Consider the following 20908-nt stretch of genomic DNA (forward strand, 5'->3'; position numbering starts at 1 on the left):
TGTTGTGAAAAGAGGAGCATAGGTAAGGAAGGGGAGGGAAATGAGGACCTATACGCTTAGCCCCTTGTCTTCTCTGTGGGAACGTTTGGCCTTGGCATTTCAGAAAGATCTTTATCAGGGTTCTGAGCAAGGTGTTTTCTCTGAGTCCCTTGTGTTTCCTAGGATCTTAGGACCCCCTAAGATAGTGAGTGAGTTACTGATGTTGGAGTCTTATGAGATGACTCACTCATTTTGTTTTCCGAGGTCTTGCAGTAGAATAAATAAGGTGATTTATAGCCTTCCCCACCTCCCTAACATCCTTTCTGAACCAAAGGAAAATGGTATATGGGAACTTTGGCCTCGACTTATAAAAGAAACCTACAAAGAGGTGGCAACATGTTTGGCTCAGCCAGCCAGAGCATATGGCCCAGAGAAATGACTGTTAGTCTGTACAGAACTGTATAAACAAATGACAACTCAAGGATGAGTAAGGTTCTTTTCCTGAGTATGTGCTATTTTATTCATTGGTGCCCATTATTAGTGATTAGGTCATGACTCAGCTCAGTAACCTGCCGGGAGGTTGGTCCTCACCAGGCCCCTCACCCATAGTTGTAGAAATGACCCTGAAGGGAGATTATGTAGGTTGTGTAGTTCTTGGAAAAAATTTTCCCTGCCTAACTCCTTCCAACTTGACCCTGCTATTTGATGGGCAGGGTCTGAGTAGGTAATGGAGGAGAGGAGACCCCAGGTTCTTACTGATATTGGCATCTTGACTTTAGCCATTTCAGACTAAAGAAATCTATATCTGATTTATGCAAATCTCCAGGACTGATAAAAATTTATTCTCTAACAATAATTTTATCTAAACTGTATAGGATGCAGCTGTACTGAATCATTTGAAACCTAGAAACCTGGAAAGGGGCTGTAGAGAACCTCTCTGAAGCCCATTCATTGCTATGATTCTGTGTATACAGCCTTGGTTACCTTAAACAAATGGCAGCAATGATTCTTCCTGTACCTGTTTTCACCATCGATCTCTTGGCTTTATTGACTTCCTCCTCTTTTTCAGATTTCCTAGGTACCAGTTTGGGTGGGAAGAAGACCTTGTATTAAAATTGCTGTCAAGAAGAGAAACTAGATGAGGTCACAGTGCATGAAAGAGCTATAAAAACAGTTTTTTCATGGTCTGAATTTTCAAGCGTTGATACCCTTCAATTATTCTTTAGGTCTCAAAGTTATGGTAGTTGTATTCCAAGTAACCTTTGACAGAAAGATTGGTTTAGTTGATAAACTTTAGTTCTATGGTAGCTGATTCTTTAAGACACCTCTTTAAGACCCTCTATCTGTCCTCCTTTTGTGGTACTTATTCTGGAATTGCTCTCTCCTGAAACACTATCCGTTCAACAAGTGCTTACTGAGCACCTGCTTGAGTTCAGGCATTGGCCCCCAGGTTCTAGGTATGCAAGAGATCCACTTCTACTCTCATGGACTGTTGAGTGTTGGCAATGTGATGAAAGGTTCTGTGGTGATACACTATAGAGCTTGCAGTCAGAATACCATTGGATAGAGTCTCTCCCTCCCCCCTTTTTTAAGACTTAAAAAGAAAATCAACCTATATGATAACTTCCAGGAAGATTTAGAAATCAGTTATGAGCTTCTGGCTCCATCCCTATCAAACCATTTCATCTCTTAAACGCCACCAAGATGGTGGAAAGGATATTAGGCATTATAGCCAAACAGACTCCTGTTCAAATCCTGGCTCAGCCGTTTACTAGCTGTATGACTTGGAAGAAGTCATTTAAATTCTCTGAGTCACTTAAATTCCTTTTCTTGGAGGCAGTAGAATTAAACAAGAGATTGGTACTAGATGTAACCCAAAGTTTCTTTGCTAGTGACCACCCCAAAGGGGGTATAGGTAGGAGTAGGATGTTGGAAATGTAGAATTCAGAAGAGACCCATAAGCAGAAATGCTACTTGTTGAATCAACCTTATATAAACAAGAAATAGACCCAAAGGAACTCCTTGGGGGTGGTGAGATCCTTATTTTGAGCAACTGTTTTAGATTCCCATGGATCTCTTTTCCTTAATTCTCTCAAGTTTATTTTTATTTTGACCAGGCTCAGGTTACCTTTCTCTCCTCCCACTCCACCCTAGGAACCCAGGGAACTCAGGTTGCCTAGGGGTTCCCATCGTGGCAGCCAACCTTGGTGCTTAACCTTTCCTGATCCTTTTTCTCTATAAAAACACACCAATTCTATGTCCTAATCACTCTCTTTTCCTTTATGGTTTATTAGCAAACTTGATGATGTTGGGCTGAGATACGAATAGCTTTAAGTGTATTATCCATCCTGTATAATTCAAATATTAATAATGTCAAATATGGGAAAAAATTTAGGCAAAGGACGTTTTTGTCACCCACCACGTAGAGTAAGCACCTAGTGCTAGCTAAGTTGGCACCACCAAGGAGCAGATCGGTACAGTCTGAAACCTCTTGCTGTCCTAGAAAAGATATGTACATGGTAGTAAAGAGGGATATCTTCCATGAGCAAAAGAGGAGTTGTGTCAAGAGGCCAAAAGCAGAAGACACCTTCTCCAGAACCAGATTGTTTCTGAAGAATGGATATTGTTCTAGTCATATTCTCTCCAGACACTGAGACGAGAAATGTTTGGAATGAATGTTTGAACAAGGTGGAGTTGAGAGTGGGATGGAAGCATGTGGAGCTGAAACTGTGCCTGATGATACTTTGTGCCCTAGGGGTGCCATGCTCCTGGTGGGGACTAAGAAGATATTCATTGCTTCAATAGATGAGCACTCACTTGTTTATGTCTGAGTGCACCACATTTTGCCAGTTGGCCAGGGGCACAGGTTGGCCTGTGTGTAATGAGCTGTCGACAGTTGCTCAGAAGCGACCTTGTTCAGAACTTGGGTACAGGTGTTCTGTGTGAGTGCGATACCCTTACCAGTGAAGCTGAACCTTTGAGATTATCCCAAGTTATAAATGATGACATCTTCATCTATGTTATAAATTCCAGGCCTCTGGTACTTTTCTTAGTCATTGAAGAAGAAACCCTATAGGATGGTCCTTAAAATACAGCTTTCTCTCAGTGGCCTCTTGATTTTAATCCATACATGGTGTCTTCAAGGCCCACACTCTCTAATTCAGATTCTTACTACTTGGGCTCTGCTTATTATGAAAGTGACCCAAATCTCCTTTCTTTATCCTTAGTTCTCCCTGCTATCAGGGTAAAGAAAGGATTTTCTCCATTATTTTCTCAGTGGTTTTTTGTATGTTTGTTTGTTTTGTTTGCTATCTTCATCAGAAATTGAGGGCAAATGGATCAGAAATGTTTTTTTGTGCATTTAAGTAATTATATGCTTCTGGTTCTGCATGTTCCTGGCTCAGCTGCCTAAGTGTTCTCAAGCAGTTCAGTCTCATTTTGCTCATGACTGGCCTTTAAGGTAACACTTGGATTCTATCTTGGGGATCAAAAACTTGAGAAATGTTTTAAGTGGCTATGGCTTCATTGACAATGGATTTGCAGTGGGTGGGCGTGGGCAATGCTTAAAGGCTAAATAAAGGCTCTTGGTAAGAGCACATATGCTGAGAGATATTTCATCTTCCCTCTTTCCATAGCAACTTTATCTGTAAGATTAAGCATTCTGCTGGTGGAATAGTTAAAAAATCTCAGCTCCAGTTCAGAGCTGTTTGGCTGCCATTACTGGAACCTATTTGCTTTCATCCATTTCATCATTTGATTTTTGTTTCCTTCTGTCTTCCCAGGTGGCATTGGTAGGGTGGTCAACGGAGCCTTCATGGTGCTGAAAGGGCATCGGTCTATTGTTAACCAGGTCCGATTTAACCCCCACACCTACATGATCTGCTCTTCTGGTGTAGAAAAGATTATCAAGGTGAGGTACCTTCCCCTTCTATCCTTTTAGAGAAATTATTACAATTCATAATTGGAAGAAAGTAGAACAATGTATGTAGGACCTCATATCTAAACATACTAAAGGTTTATCAAAATTCTCAATTATTTTGATATATTACAAAATACTGAAAAATTGATATTAAGAAGAGTGGTTTTAAACTCTCCTTTCAGGACCATTTGTAAAAATAGTCACTAGGCTTTGAAACTAGGCACTACCTGTATGCCACTACATTTCTAATGGCCTTTGACCTTGAGTCTGATGAATTCTGCTTTCCAAACCTCATCTGGAGGTTAGGAAGCCACCATCCCCTCAGTGACACAGTGTGCAGTTTGCATTAATTGCCGTCCTAGTATGGCACAGATAACTAAGTGACTGCCAGAACCATAGCTCAGCCGTCTCAGGGCATATCAAAAACCACTGCCTGACGGGCCGGCCCCGTGGCTTAGCGGTTAAGTGCGCGCGCTCCGCTGCTGGCGGCCTGGGTTCAGATCCTGAGCGTGCACCAAGCCACCACTTGTCAAGCCGTGCTGTGGCGGTGTCCCATATAAAGTGGAGGAAGATGGGCACAGATGTTAGCCCAGGGCCAGTCTTCCTCAGCAAAAAGAGGAAGATTAGCATGGATGTTAGCTCAGGGCTGATCTTCCTCACACACACACACACAAAAACCCACTGCCTGTGGTTGTGATTGAGGCCAAACACTTGCATCAATTGCACTTCGACTGAATGAACTTAACCCTGCCAAGGAATATTTTTAGGGCCTGCAACTGAGAGACCCAGCCTGGCCTATATCCACGGAAGGATGGCCCACTGCCCATCACTCACATCCAGTTGCTAGTAACCCTTCTTCATATCTGAGAAAATGAAGGTTTCGGGGCAAATGATGAATTCTTGGGGACACTGTGATGACTCTTAATTAAGGATAGATGATATTCCTCCCCAAAGTTAGAACTCCTCATTTTTTCCTAAAATGTCATTGAAAACCTAAGGGAGGTTTCAGGAAAAAAAGTAAAACTTGATTTGAGATGATTTGGTAGTTTTCATTTTCTTTTGTTCTTTTTTTAAAAAAACTATCCAGAGTTAAATCAAGTTATATGTGAGCCAGGGGAAGCTATCAGAAATGTCATGTTGGAGTATGGGTCAGTATTTTTATTTGTCTTTATTCCAACTTCCTTTATTTATGTTTTGTTGGTCCTATGGATCAGGGCTGACTCATGGTTGCACACATTTCCCCATACGGCTAGAACAGGACTTCTAGATCATTTTTACTTTTTCTTTTTACAGATGATGAGATTTAAATTATAAATTAACTGTCTGGGGTTAATTATACAGCTAATTAGTGGTAAAGCTAGGATAGAGCCCTATTTTTTGTTCTTCCCAGTGTACTGCCACACTCCCCATGCTAGTGAGAAGGCACAGGCAGCCTGGTGCCCTGCTGGATTTGATCATGTCAGTAGTCCTTCACTTGGGCAGTCGTTGAATTGGCCCTGTCTTTTGCATTGCTTTCCCTTCTTCTTTGGCCTATGACTAATGGGTTGGCACAGGAGCATGTCCTTTCTAGGCCTGTTGATGTCATTCTCTTTCTCAGAGAGCTCTACTTGGGCATCATCTTTAGAAGAGAGAGTCCTGCTTGGCCATGCACTCTGGGATGCTTCTGTGCTAAGTCTCCCCAGTTACTGTTGAGTCAACTGGAGTCCTTACCCTAAAGGTCATAGGTTGGAAACTAGCCAAGTTTTCAGAGGGGAAAGAGAAGGAAATGCTTTCTCAGTGAGATTATTCAGGCTGAACTGTGGAGCACACTGCTTCCAGGTTCCAGTGGGGTCTGAATCCTGCCCCACTAGGAGGCACATTTAGCCATTTGAAACCTTAAGTCAGTACAGTTAGTACCCTTGAGCAGCTCTTTGAGTCTATCTCCCACCTGTCAAGTGAGGGCGCTAACAGTGACTTGCCACCCTTGTGAATTACCTTATGATTACGTGTGCCTGACAACTTCTATTTTAATAAATGTCACTTTCCTGCTTGCTATTTCTGAGAGATCAATGGCTCAGAGAATGTCATCCCACCATGTTCTAGTCCAACCTGAGACCTGCTTTTCTCTCTCTACCTCTCTCTCCACTTCATTCCACCTTCTCCCTGTCTTGTCCTTTACTGCTGCCTTTCTAGTCCAGAGGAGCAGAGCTCCTGTTGTCAGGGCCAGCCTCTTTTCACTCGTAACAGGTCTTCTATCCCCCTGAATGCCCACACTTGGCAAGAGAGGGTTCATTTTGAAGTTAAATATAAGGCAAGGCAAGATGGAGCAAATGGCTGACATTTTTCTCAAAGACCAATATTCATGTATTCACCCCATATTTGTGATATACCTATTGTGTGCCATTTGTGCTAGGCCCATGGGGAACACAAAGGTAAAGAAAGGTGACGCAGGTCCTCCTAGGAATTGACGACCCCGTAGGAGAGACAAGAAATAAAGATAGTGAAAAATGCAATAGGGGCCAGCCCGGTGGCGCAAGCGGTTAAGTGCGCGCGCTCCGCTGCGGCGACCCGGGGTTCGCTGGTTCGGATCCCGGGCACGCACCGACGCACTGCTTGGCAAGCCATGCTGTGGCGGCGTCCCATATAAAGTGGAGGAAGATGGGCACAGATGTTAGCCCAGGGCTGTCTTCCTCAGCAAAAGAAGAGGAGGATTGGCGGATGTTAGCACAGGGCTGACCTCCTCACAAAAAAAAAAAAAAAAAAAAAAAAAAAATGCAATAGGTGCACAAGAGATATGAACAAACAAAGTGCTATGGGAGGAGGGAGAGATTTTTTTCCCATCTGGGGTAATCTCAGTGTAGGTAATATTTGAACTAGATTTTGAAGAATAAAGACTGCAAAAGGGGGGCCGGCCCCATGGCTTAGCGGTTAAGTGCGCGCGCTCTGCTACTGGCGGCCGGGGTTCGGATCCTGGGCGCACACAGATGCACCACTTGTCCAGCCATGCTGAGGCGGCATCCCACATACAGCAACTAGCAGGATGTGCAACTATGACATACAACTATCTACTGGGGCTTTGGGGAGAAAAAGGGGGAAAGAAAAAAAAAGGAGGAGGATTGGCAATAGATATTAGCTCAGGGCCGGTCTTCCTCAGCAAAAAGAGGAGGATTGGCACGGATGTTAGCTCAGGGCTGATCTTCCTCACAAAAAAAAAGACTGCAAAAGGAAGGAGAGAAGTAAGATAGGAAGAACATTCTAAGTACAGGGAATGGAACTTATTTCATTGAATCAACCAATATTTATTGATCACCTACTGTGTTCCAGGCATTGTGCTTATGAATAAATGCTCAGAAGCAGTAAAGTGTAGGACCTATTCAGAAAATGATTGTGTTTGGACAAAGTGAAGAGCACAAGAAGGGAGAGCTGAGATATAAGGCTGGGAAGGTAGGCTAGAGGTGGGCCCAGAGGGTCTTGGAAGCCAGATTAGAGAGTGTGGAGAACTCTTGAATTGCAATTTAGGTCCCTATCTGTGTAGTTTTTCTTGATAGACAGACAAATTTCTAAATTTAGTATAATAGCACAAACAGAGAAGAGGGCTTGGAGCTGCTACATCAAGCATGTCATGGTCACTGTGTAGATCAGAACACTTGTTACTTCGTTGCTTTCCATTTTGATGATGTTTGAGGATTGAACTGCATCTTTTTCCTCAGCAGCCTCTTGAGCTAAACTTTTCACTGGGCTTGGAGAAAAGGCTGCTCCCCCCTCTCCCTTTTCTCATGAAACTTGCCCCATAAGGTGGCATGCCTAGCAACATTTAACATGTAACAGGAAGTTGTGTTTTCATTGCTTCACTTCTGAGGTGTTGACTTTCAGTGTAAAGAAATAAACAATTTCACAAATGTTTGAAATTGGTATTTTAAGGATGAGGACCAAGATAATATCAAGGGTCAGTCTCTTTGAGGATGGGTCTAAAACTCTCTGGTTAGGGTATTCAGCTACCAAATGAAAGAGAAAGCACCACATTTATTGTTGCTTTGATATAGGTTATGTCATTTCATCATTCTCATTTCTACAGATGAGAAAAGAAGCTTTTAAGGGTGAAGTCACTTGCTCAGAGCCATGTGAAGTGGTGGGGCCGGGCGTCCTCACCTGTTCTAAATGTTCCCACAGCTCTGTGCTACAAGTCCCTTGAGGACTGATGACTGGCTCTCTGGGATGGGGGTTTTGTTTTACTCTGAATCTCGGGATTGGATGAGACTCATCTAATTCACTGTTTAGATGAGGGAGCTGAACTTGACCCAAGGTCACCAGCTAACTAGGAGCTTAGTGGGAACCCACACTCAAGTCTCCTGCCTCCGGATCTGGCATTTTGTTCCATTACTCCAAGCTTCAGGAATGAAAGTCTACCTCAGCTTAATACATTCCAGAGCCCAAATAACAGCTGACTTTCAGTGTTATGATTTTCATTCCTGAAGTGAAGACATAGGGGGCTGGGTAGTAGATTAGAACCTAGAAACTGGCTTGTTGGATAGTTGGACCAGCATCTCACTATTAATATTTTGTACTTCTGTTAACAAATTCTGAGTTTCTGTGAAGTACATATGGATTTATCTCCATATTAGACAACATAGTTAGTAACCTTTTACCATATTTAAATTAAGGAAGTAAGAGATTTGGCCCGGAATATAGACTAAGACCCAAAAAGATCCTAAGGGCTTTGCCCTTTAGATCCCTCAGTTTCCTTTCTAAGCCACCAAACTTTTATTCCCTCAGGCCTCTGTTTGCAGAGATAGTCATGCATAGGTTGAGCCCATTGCTGAAGGCCATATCTAAATGTTTCTCATTGAGTCTCACTAAGAATTTGAGAATCTCTTCAGAGAAATCTTTTATTTTCTGCAACTTAGTATACTAACTATATTCCAATGTTTCTTAAAAGTTGGTTCCCCCACTTACTCACCCCTTGAGTGCTTCTTAAAAATGCAGAGCCCTGAGACCTACCCGTGACTTATAGAATCAGAATATCTAAGGGTGGGGCTCAGGAGTCAACACTGTAATTATTCTTCGGGTGATTCTTATGCATTCTAAAGTATAAGAACCACGGCCTTAAAACTCCCCTGGGTGAGATTATGAAGCCAGAGAGGAGAGAATACTTGAGGTGTTGTGGGCAGGGAACAAAGTTGAAGGAGGAATGAATCTGAGTTGGGAATTGGTAAAGAGAGCTAACCTAGAAGGTTTCTTCAGCCTGTCTTGAACGGGGGATCCTTCAAAGAGATGCTGCCTCCAGGAGTCCCAAGTAAAGTGTGGAGGGAATGAACCTCAGGAAAGTGCTCACAAGGAGGCAAATTTGTCCTTGGATAGCTTTGGGGAACAAAGCCATTGTCTTGACAGAGGGTGGGGAACGAGGAGCCACTGTTTTCTGGGTTGAGTGCTATCTAAAGATAGACACCAGCCTGTCAGGCAAGAAAATCGCCTGGAATTTCATCTGAGTTGCCATGACTACTGGCTGATGTAACCCAGCTTCTCTGTGCTTCTCTGTGGACCAGTCTGGCAGTGAGGTGAAGCTAATCGTTCTCGTTTGCAGTGACAGGTTAATTACCTTGAACTTGATTTTTGCATAACTTATTCAACTTGTAAAGTTGGGCCTTTGCGTTCAGGCAGATCTGAGTTTGAATCCTAGTTCTGTCACCCTTTAGCTATGAGCCCATGTCTCTGACCATGGAGTGGAGGGGGGTTAAGGGTTGGAGTTGCAGTCTTGCTGGGTGCGTCCTACCTATTCCTGCAGCTAACAGAAGAGTTGGGGAGCAGGCCAGCATTTTCCTGGTTAAGAGAACCCAGTTTCCTGGGTAACTGATGGCTGCATGTCCAAGAGGGAACTGCAGTATAGGCAGTTGGCTATTCTTATCAAGCTCCAGTAAGCAATTCCCATTAGTTAAAAATAGAAATGTTGCAGCTGGGAAGAAGTGGAGTTGTAAGCTGAAATATTGACTGTCCCAGAGGACTGACTGCTGGGTCTGTTTTCACTTTGGATAAGTGGTACCTCTCTGTGCACAGCTTTAGTCTTCTGCGAGTTTTGAACACATTGGCCAATCTTCAAGTCACCCTCTGTCCTCTGAGATTATGAAGGGGGTTATTGTAATTTCCAAGCTACTAATAGAGGAAGCTGAAGGGGAGGAGGGTTGGGAGGGAGATTGGGTGTGGTTATCCTGGACCTAGAAACCAGACTTAGGTCTCCTGAACTAGGCTAATGCTGTATCCTAGACCATGCTTTTTCCTACATCTTACTCCAGAAGCCTTGGTTTTCATAAGTGGCCCACAAAATCCAGTCTGGTAAAGAATATTTATTTAAAGTTAGTTAGCAAGTCCTGGCTAAATGACAGGGAGGGTCTGGGGAATCTCTGCCTGGGTGTTCTTTATGGCTGCCAGCTTTAGAATACTTTCCAATCAGTCCTCGTTGGGTTTTTCTCCTCTGCAGATCTGGAGTCCGTACAAGCAGCCAGGATGTACCGGAGACCTGGACGGTCGGATTGAGGATGATTCCCGCTGCCTTTATACCCACGAAGAGTACATCAGCCTTGTGCTGAACAGTGGGAGTGGCCTGTCGCATGACTATGCCAACCAGTCTGTGCAGGAAGACCCCCGAATGATGGCCTTCTTTGACTCCCTGGTGCGCCGCGAGATCGAGGGCTGGAGCTCTGACTCAGACAGCGACCTTAGCGAGAGCACTATCCTCCAGCTGCACGCAGGGGTCAGCGAGCGCTCGGGCTACACTGACTCAGAGTCCTCGGCCTCGCTGCCCCGCTCCCCTCCGCCCACAGTGGACGAGTCTGCCGACAGCGCTTTCCACCTGGGGCCCCTGCGGGTCACCAACACAAATGCAGTGGCGTCAACCCCGCCACCGCCTACGTGCGAGGATGCAGCCTCTCGCCAGCAGCGCCTGTCTGCTCTGCGCCGCTACCAGGACAAACGCCTCCTGGCCCTTTCCAACGAGTCCGATTCGGAAGAGAATGCCTGTGAGGTTGAACTGGACACCGATCTCTTCCCCCGGCCACGGTCTCCCAGCCCTGAGGATGAGTCCAGCAGCTCCAGCAGCTCCAGTAGCTCCGAGGACGAGGAGGAGCTTAATGAACGCCGAGCGTCCACGCGGCAGCGGAATGCCATGCGGCGCCGCCAGAAGACGCCCCGAGAAGAGAGGCCCAGCGCCCCAACCAAGAGCGCCAGCACCTACATCGGCGAAGACAACTATGATTACCCCCAGATCAAAGTGGATGACCTCTCCTCCTCCCCCACCTCCTCCCCTGAGCGGAGCACGTCCACTCTGGAGATTCAGCCAAGCCGGGCGTCGCCAACTTCTGACATAGAGTCAGTTGAGCGAAAGATTTATAAAGCTTACAAGTGGCTTCGCTACTCTTATATCTCCTACTCCAATAACAAAGATGGAGAGAGCTCCCTCATGTCTGGGGAGGCAGATGAAGGGAGAGCGGGAACCAGCCACAAGGACAACCCAGTCCCTTCTTCTAGTAAGGAAGCCTGTCTGAACACGGCCATGGCCCAGAGGAGCCAGGACCTGCCCCTTGAAGGCCGCAGCAAGGACACTTTTAAAGAAGGGACTTCTGCCAGAAATCCCAGCAATGGCCCAGGCCATGAGCACAGCGGCCACCCTTGGGCAGAGGCACCAGAGGACACCTCTCAGGACCCTAACAATGGTGGCTCTGTAGAACACTCTTTTGAAACCAAGAAGCTTAATGGAAAGGCCCTGAGTAAGGCCCTGAGCAGCCGGGCTGAGGAGCCACCCTCTCCTCCTGTCCCCAAGGCATCTGGCTCCACCCTCAGCAGCGGGTCTGGCAACTGTCCCAGGACCCAATCTGATGACAGTGAGGAGAGGAGCCTCGAAACCATCTGTGCCAACCACAACAATGGACGCTTACACCCCCGCCCCCCTCACCTCCACAACAATGGGCAGAACTTTGGGGAGCTGGAGGCAGTGGCCTGCTCTTCCCCAGGACATTCAGACACTGACCATGATAACTTGTCCCTGACAGGGACGCTCCTACACAAAGGTTGTTGTGGGTCTGAAATGGCCTGTGAGACCCCCAGTGCTGGAACGAGGGAGGACCCCACTGACCCCCCAGACACAGACAGCAGCAGGGCTGTTCATGGCTATAGTGGCCTCAAAAGGCACCGAGTTGAATTGGAAGATACAGATTCAGAGAATTCCTCCTCAGAGAAGAAATTAAAAACATGATATATACAAAGGGAAAACAAAAAGCTACAAAAAGTAGCTTTATAAAAAAAATTTTAAATCTTGTTTAGTGAACACAAAGGAAAGGAAAAAAGTATTAAAGACACATAAAACCAGGTCCTGAAATTTTGTGTCTGATGCTGCTCCCTTCTGTTCAACAATGGGTCTGATGTTTAGCTGGCCATTGGCTTGTGCTGTGTTAAGAAAGGGAAAAAAATCCACGTGACTCCTTTCTAGTAAGTCTTGAGCATAGTGTACCTGTGCAGATTTTGTTAAAGTAAATCCTTGTTGAGATGTTTGACTTATTCTTGTGTGTTTGCACTGGCACGCGTGAGCTCATTGTCTCAGACTTTTCTTTCAGTTCCCCATCAGAAAGGATCTATGAATCTCTATTTTTTGCTATCTCACCTTGTTTACATGCCATAGGTGTTCTGATCTTAACACTGAGTGCCTGCTAAGTGAGTAGTGGATTTATGCTGAAAGAATAGAGAAGAGAGTGGAAACAGGCCTTCAGCCCATTGGCTGTGCTGGAAAGGAAAGCATGGTTCCTTTCTTAAAGAAATGTTCCATGTTTTCTCTCAGTAGTGCTTCTTCATTGAGCATTTAATGTAGACATACTGAAAGTGGAGCATTTTTAATGCTGTTGAAAGGTTAGCACTTAAGATCAGATCCAAGAGAACATAGCTCCCTGATAAATTTCACTGATTGCAAATTGAGCAATGCTGCAACACATACTGTATGGAGGCCATAAAATATAACTAGTTGTGGGTAACACTTTAACCAGTTAGGTGCTATTTCCTAAGAGGCACTCAAAAGGCCAGCAGACACTTCCTTGGCCCCATGTGACAGTGTCAAGGCATATTGAAAGAAGGTGAAAAGACGGCTCTCAAGAGCTTTGTGCTCAGACTACTAACATGGATCTTATAGGTATGTTAATGCAGAAGTGTAGTAAAGAGCAGAGTGTGGGACTATATTCATTTAATTCAACCCAAAATGGTCAGAATTGTTGGGACTGGCATCTTCCCTCAGGCTTTCAGTTGACAGAGGCTGTGGTATTCTGACTAGATCTTGCAGAGCAGTAGGTATCTTGAAGTAACAGATTCTTATTGAGTAGGTATCTTAGGAGGCAGAGAGTATGGAGAGAAGAGTGCTGGTTTAAGACTCGTGGCTCCTGGAAGAGACTCTGATTGAGGTAGGTAAAGATTGAGAGGGGAAAAGACCAAGAGATTTTCAGCATTGCAGTGGTGCTTATAGTCACTTGGTTATCAAAGAAGGGTTGTGCAGACGGGAAGACCTAGGAATGACCAGATATCCCGTTAGCATAGATGTCATGATAAGGCAAGAGAATACTGGCAAGAAATGAGGAAGAGAGAGAGAGAACACTATAACTTTCTTGGGCGCAAAGGTGCTAGACAACTAGGAGCCCAACCAGCGTTGGTGTAGAGAGGATCTAACGTGACTGGTGTGGCCTCACTGATCCAGTGTTCCTTTTAGAGGAGGACCTGTCCTACTGGAAATGGGACGACCTGGGACAAGAGGAGACGACCTGTGGAGGGTGAAGATTGGGATGAATGTAGGCACTGGGGGAAGGGGGGGTTATTTATAAAAGGAAGGTTGTTGATCTAAGCCAAAAGGAGATATCATCTTGCTAAGCTTTGTGAAAGGGAAGATGTGCCTGGTATGTGTGATGTGACTTGGGTGTGAAGACACTGTCTTAGGAGAAGGAGATAAGGAGTGTGAGTAGCAGTGGGGATGCTTACAATGTAACAGCTGTAATCTCACTGGGGGAGTGGGAAAGTGATACTGTAACCATTAGAATTACTTTGGATTTGTAATCAAAATGGTTCTATGATTTGTCTTTGACTATTCACATATAATTGTAAATTCTGGTTTTATAAGCCCAAGTCATTTTACATTTGCTTTTCCAAAATTTATTAAATTGGAATTTTTTAATCCTTTATATACAAAAAAAGTATACATCACTCAGTGTGTGTTTCTCTTCCCCTTCCTAGCCAGCATACCCAATCTTTTTGCTTTGCTTTATTTAATCTAATCAGTAGGTAGCCTCTTCTGTCTTCTCTTAAGGGCAATCCATATATCTTCCTGGAAAAAAAGAAGCAGTTCAAGTTTTCTTGGGACCGAGCCACTTGGTAGTTACTGTTCCCAAATGCAGAACTTGGTCTTTCATGTTAAAAGCGTTAATCTCATTTGGGTACTCAAAAGAGAAGTCGAGTTCTTCTGGTTCAACTTTAGTATTCAAGAAAGATCATTTTTAGTAAGGATGCCTTCCATCCTTGGAGAAGACTCTTCTCAGCACCCCAGGTTCAGCTTGCCAGGAGATAGGCCCCACAGGATACTCACAGGAGCTGAGAAATGCTTGTCTCTGTAGCCCCTCCACTGTCATTTCCGGAAATCTGTCTGTGATGGTGGTCCTGGAAAACCTGGCAGGAACTACTTCCAGGGTCCCTTTGCATAAACCCTTATAGAATTAAGGCCCCAGCTTTGGAGGCACATTTAGCCCCCAGATTCTTCCATGATAGGTATTTTTACCAGCAGGACAGAGGGCGCTGATTAGGTTAAGCACTCTTTGAAAGTGCCTGTTTTGTTTTTTTCTGCATCCCATACATAAAATTTTTAAGTGGCTGGTCCAGATATATAAAACTGTTTCTCTCCACTTTATTTTCCACCTGGTTTTGTAAGTGATTCCTGTGTCTCTAAGACAGCAGGTAAATGCGTTACTTGAGTAGTTGGCTTGGGGCAAATGAAGGTTGCAACTGTGCTTGATTTACTGAGCTGGGAGTCCCTTGTTTGTCAAGGTGCCTTCCTCTGCTGAAGCCTTACCTCCTCACAAGCCCCGCCTCTCTCCCAGCAACGCTAGCTCTTCTGTGTATATGCAAATAAACCTATTATTCACTTCTCACGGCTTCCTCTTCTCTTCCAGGGAAGACTTGGTTGCTTAGACACCCCTCCTCCTTCGTTTCTTTCCTGTTTTAATACCTGCCTAATTGGAAACTTGATTGAAAGCCACACTGAAGACTCGAAGAAAAACTATGGTACTCCACATACATGCTAATGGTCATTGTCACTTCTAGGTATTGGGACAAAGGTCACATCTGGACAACAAAATGTAGGGTAGGAGGAGGTGTCTACTTGGTCTCCTTTACCAGGCTTAGATGGACTCGGAATAGTGAGATCCTGGAATTGACCCTTCTCGTTGAAACTGAGGGAGTGATGCAGTGAAGAGATGTTACAGACAGCCCCCAAAGAAATTGTTTTCCGATGTTTCCAACTATCAAATTGCTTTTCCTTCCCTGTCCCAGGTGTGCATTGCAAACTTTTTTTCTTAATAGAAAAAAAAACAACATATATCCTGCCTATAAAGCTGAAAAATTGAGTTAGCTGAAAAATTCTTGCCAACAAGACTCTTTTGAGGAAAATAGACACTTCCAAAGGAGGCTGTCCTTTCCTTATGACCTAAGCAAGGTGTTGTGCCAGGGTTGAAACACGAAGGTGAAGGAAGGCTTGGTGAGTCCAGACCTGCCCACAGCAGCAGGGTAATGGCTTTGGACAAGCTGTGTGATTTTCTCAGGTGGGATATTTCAGTCTAAGTGCTCATTTGTCCTTGAGCACTCATACTGGAATGAAAGAACATGAATTCAAGTGGCTTGGAAGTAATTTTGAATTTCTTAAAAGAACAGTGCTTCCCACATGCAACAGAAGAAATGTGTATATGAAAAGAAAATCTGAGCCATTTGTACCCTAATTGCCTTTCACTGTTAGTACATAGGTGGTCAGATGCTTCTCAGAATGGAGGCTTAGAGACAAAGGTAAACTTCACTGGGGCCAGCAATAATGTGACGAGGGACATGCAGGAGGAGTTGCTCAATTCCATTCACTCAACAGGGTTTATTTGAGCTTGCAGAAGGGTCCTGCTGTGCTTGTCTACAAGACAGTCACATCGCAAGGAAATGGGATATCTGACATTTCAAATTACTGAAGTTGGGAAGTGACTCTGGACCCTAAAGCCATAAGCTAATGGAATGTTCCAGCTGAAGTACGGAATGCTAGCTTACAAGTCTCCCTCTATCTGGCTTTGTTAGTACCCCCACCAAGGCCAGAGAAAGGCAATAAAATGCTAAGATATCCGGGTGCTGACCCAAGATCTTTAGACAAGAGAGATGTTCATGTGGTCTAGGGAAGCTGGGAGGGAAGACATTGGGGAGAAGGGGATGAGGAAGACTCTGCAATCAAAGAAATGAAATGCTAGGTGGGTTCAACAGCTTTCCAAATCCACAGAACTAGCATTGAATGTGCCACGGACTGGCCTCTAAAGCACTAGATCATCAAGATTCTCCAAAATCCCCAAGTAAAGTCGTTAATTTATAATGGAAGTCCATAAAAATGCAGAATTGGTTTGAGAGAAATTCTCTTTGCTGGAATGCGTGAATTCCATGAAATAATGATCATATGGTGACCTGAACACCAGCACGCATAAACATATACCTAGAACAGGTGAGTGTGTGGTTGATGATTGGCATAGGCTTTCATAGGGTAACAAAGGTCTCCCTACTTGCCTCTTTCTGGACTGGTTAGTGATGCTATTTGGGTCCTATCCCTACCATCTTTTTTTACTTTCTTATTTTCTCTTTATGTCTCAGAGTCAATGTTTTCTAACATTTCTAGTTTCTCCAAGACCCCACATTAAACTGTTAGGGCTAACTTCTGTTCTTTTCTGTTCCTCCTGAGAGAGACCTGTGAGTGGGATGGAAATGGCATTGAAATAGCATAAGAAATGGATTCTATACTAGTTCTTCAATGGAGCAGCTGCATAAGCCTTGAGCAAATCACTCAAACTCTTGGGAACTGTGAAACGGAGGTCCCTCTCAACTCTAAAATCTGATGTTTTCCATTCCATGCACTGTCTAGATCCCATTCTGATGAGTTCTCATTCCGGAGACATCCCTGTAGTGCCCACCAGAACCAGTCAGTGAGCCAAGATCTTTGGCAAGTATACAACTGCTCAGAGCCTCAAGCTCATCTATAAAATGGGGAAAGAATGCCTGTTTCAACAAGTTGTTGGAGGGTTAAATGAGTGTGTATATATAGTTTAGAACAGTGCCTGATAAATAGAAAGCACTGAAGTGTTTGCTATCATTAGCAGATCCTCTCTTTTCTGCTCTCATTGCTTATTGATAGCAACATGCACACCACATAGAAGGCTTTTTTGGATGGGGTCTTCCAAAAAATGTAGAAAGTAAGTTCTCCTTCAGAGAAAGAATTTACTGTTTATTAGCAAATGTTAATCTGAAACCACAGGAAAAGAGTAAATTATCCCCATTATAGTGGACCTGACTAAAGCTAGCTTGGAGCCTCGGACACCACCCCGGACTTGGGGAGCCAACTTTCTAAAGGCTCTATCTGAGAGCTGGGAGCCTAACAAAAAGCCAGGCCTGGCTGACAGGCCTCACAGATCCTTGCTTATGACAGCAAGTCTGCAGGGGCTGGGGAAGGAGTGGCAGATTTCAGTAAACTACAGTCTTAATGTGGTGGTGCTGGAGATGACCCAGACCTCTGGAGGTGGGACAGCAAAGTTCTCTCTGGCCTTCGGAGCTGAAATTCCCCAATCTGGCATTGAGCCAGCCCTAGAGAATCAGGAAAGCAACAAGCCGTGGAAATGCTCTGTGTTTGTGCCAAAGAAAAGTTTTGACCAGAGTTTCCCATGCAGGATTGTTTTGTGGGTGTGTGTTAAATATTCTGTAATATCTAATTCAACAAGAAGCTAAACCATAAAAAAGCCAACAGAAGTCTGACTAGGCCCAGGGGAAAAAAGAGTCAGAGTTCAGTCCCAGCCCACTGAACCCTCAGGACAGATCTGGAATAGAGATCCAAGAGCACACACATGCGTGGCACTTGGAGAGAGCAGGCAGAGAAATACGAGAAAGGAGAGTTTGAATTGCTGGTGGAAGAGAGGCAATGGAATTAGACTTAGGGGAAAAAGCTTTTCAAATAAAACACATCAGCCAGAAGAGAAGCCAGAGCAAGGGTGGGAGACACTGGGAGGGCGTCGAAGAGTTCAGGCCTAAATAAGCATTTTCGACCTTACCCTGAAGGAGGTAAAGGTGGTTAGCTGCACCATCCGGGTCAGCCCCCTTATTTTAGATTGAGAGGCCAAGGCCAGTCAGTGGTGTGGCCTGGCCTCTGAGGCTAGTGCTCTCCTCACATCTTTCTGCTTCCTGGTTTGGTTCTTTTGTTGGGGAAAGGCACTCACCTTGATCTCCCCAACCTCACCCAGCGTGGCCCCAGCAGGGGCTCTGATTACAATCTGCAGCAGCAGCAAGGGATTGAAAATGGTCTGTAAGGAGGCAGGGTGAAGAGTGTAGAGCCTTGTGCAAAGGAAAAACAGGGTCAGCTGAGCTTGCACCGCTCCCACCCCCAGAAAATCAACACAAGGGCCCTGCAGGCAGACTAACATGTGACTTGTCCCTGCACCTCTCAGCAACTCTGACCACTCGCAGGTTGCTGAGTACCACCTTGATGTTTCAGCACCCAGAGATGTAAATAAATCCCTAGGATGACTTGCAGAGAGGAGCAATAAACATGTTGGGAGACTGGAAGAAAAGCCCTTTGGGGACCACAGGGTGGGAGCTGAGATCATTAGGTTTTAGGTATACAGGGGCTTAAGAATGGGAGAAGTTGTAAGCACACAAGGACCAGAAGAGGAAGGAACTCATTTTAAATGGAACCTGCCCAGTTACAGGCCTACAAGACTGGTTCAAATCGCTGTGCTCTTCTTGGCTGTCACGTCCTGGTAAGATCTTTTTCCTAAGCTAGCTGTGAGAAGCAGCTTACAACTCATATCCGTTTATCTTTATCCCAGTTTTAAACTTCCCTGCCCAAAGGAACCTCGAGCACTTTGTTCCTCAAGCAGCAGCCTGGTTGGAATTCCATGGGCAGGAGCTGTCAAGTTCAGCCTTACTGGGGAAGGCTGGTCAGCCCCAAAAGGTGGAACAGCTGGCAGAGACTCTGCCTCATGCCAGGACTGGCTGACTGTGAGGGCAAGAGTTGGCACAAAGGCAAATTTGTCCTTCTGCTCAGGCTAGTGTCCAAATCCTACACCTCTTCCAGCTTGTCCTTCTGTGGAGAGACGCATGAGGACGTTCCAGGCTTGGGCTCCTGCTGAATCAGGGTGCTCTGTGTATTCCTTGTGAGGCCAGTTGAGTCCAGTCAGCAGCTACATCTGAACCACTGACTTCCTCTCTCTCCTCCCCTGATTCGGGATCCAGTCAGCAAGCTCACTTCCCCCTAAGACTGTCAGGTATACTCGAGGTATCCCGGAGGAGTGGAGATTTGGGCCTCCTGCCTGCTAAACATCTACACTGTTTTTACCTCTTCATCCCTTAGGTTAACGTGTGAAATGAAGAATTCAGGAAAAAGTGAGTTCTTGGATTCCACTCAGAAGGGAAGGAAGAGGAGGGTTGGCTGGGCTGATCCTGATGTTGGCGCACTGGACAACAGGGCTGAGAGGGAGCCAGGAGGAGGAGTAGGAGCCAGAAAAGGCAGAGGACCAATGGTGAGCGTGCCTCTGGGGTCTCCTTAGGAAGGAAATCAAACTTATGAGATAGACTGGAATTGTTGGAGCAGCAGGCCTAAGAGGCCAAGCTGTGTCTTTTTTTGGGGGGGTGGGCGGGGGGGGTGGGGTGAGGAAGATTGGCCCTGAGCTAACATCTGTTGACAATCTTCCTCTTTTTGCTTGAGGAAGATTGTCACTGAGCTAACGTCTGTGCCAATCTTCCTCTATTTTGTACGTGGGATGCCACCACAGCATGGCTTGATGAGCAGTGTGTAGGTCCGCACCTGGGATCCCAACCTGCGAACCCTGGGCCACCAAAGCAGAGCATGCGAACTTAACCACTATGCCAGCGGGCCAGCCCCCCAAGCTGTGTCTTCATTCAAGAGGATCAGCTCGTTTGTGTCCAACGAGATCGTTTAGACTCTCTCTTTTGAATTAGGATTGGCTCTTGTGATTGCTGATGCAGTGATAGGTCAAGAACTCTGCCACCTCCGCCCTGGGTACCTGTAGGGCCAGGGACAAGGCCTGGGCAGTCAGGAAGGAGGTCTCTGGCCAGGCCCTTGCCAGGAATACCTGACCTCACAACAGATGACAGCCTCGGGTGCTCAAGCTCCAGGGTTCCCACCTTCAAAATCTAGAATAACGGGAAGCCTCTTTCAGATGATCTCTGGGCACCCGAGGGCAGGACTGCTCCTCTGCTCCAGCAGCCTGTGGAGTGCCTAACACTGGGAGCTGCCGTTTACACTGTGGTCTGCGTGAATGGCACCTCCCAGAGTTGTGGGAGGTGTGACTGCTTGGCTGTCCACCACTGTCCTTCAGGCTCCATCAGGTGGAGCTCCCAGCCCAGAAAGGGAGGCATTTGAGCCTGGTGGTTCTCCTCCTGTATTCTCTCCCGGCCCCCCATGCCGAGTGCGCTATAAGCTCTCTCCCAGAGCTTTGGACACTCCCCTCTCCAGTCTTTCTTCCTTTCCCCTCTTCTCACTGGGCCCACCAGCCCCACGACCAGCCAGGCTCAGGAGCCCAGGTCGTTGTAAAGTCGGGGATGGAGGGAAATGAGCCCGGCACACATCCATGACACCTGCTGAGCACACAGTCACAGTGACTTTCCTCCTGTCGGTGCTCAGTGTGACTTCAAGGCCTAGAGAGGTTCAGCTGCCCAGTGTCCCAGGCTGCCTCTATTCCTTGGACTACTGTTCAGTCCTCCTCTCTAGAGGACAGGCTG

At 45.7% G+C, this 20908-nt stretch overlaps 1 protein-coding gene across 1 annotated transcript in view; it reads left to right on the top strand.

Moving 5' to 3' along the window:
* Positions 1–15033, top strand: part of DCAF5 (DDB1 and CUL4 associated factor 5) — a 110907-nt gene extending 95874 nt beyond the window's left edge. The window contains exons 8-9 of the mRNA XM_004426279.3: positions 3762–3889; positions 10350–15033. Coding sequence (XP_004426336.2) covers positions 3762–3889; positions 10350–12119 — 1898 coding nt within the window. The 3' untranslated portion in view covers positions 12120–15033. The remainder of the gene's footprint in view (positions 1–3761; positions 3890–10349) is intronic.
* The last annotated feature ends 5875 nt before the right edge of the window (positions 15034–20908 follow it).

This window comes from Ceratotherium simum, chromosome 24, assembly GCF_057802395.1.
Source record: "Ceratotherium simum simum isolate JZ-2026a chromosome 24, ASM5780239v1, whole genome shotgun sequence".
In the NCBI taxonomy this organism is placed as follows: domain Eukaryota; kingdom Metazoa; phylum Chordata; class Mammalia; order Perissodactyla; family Rhinocerotidae; genus Ceratotherium; species Ceratotherium simum.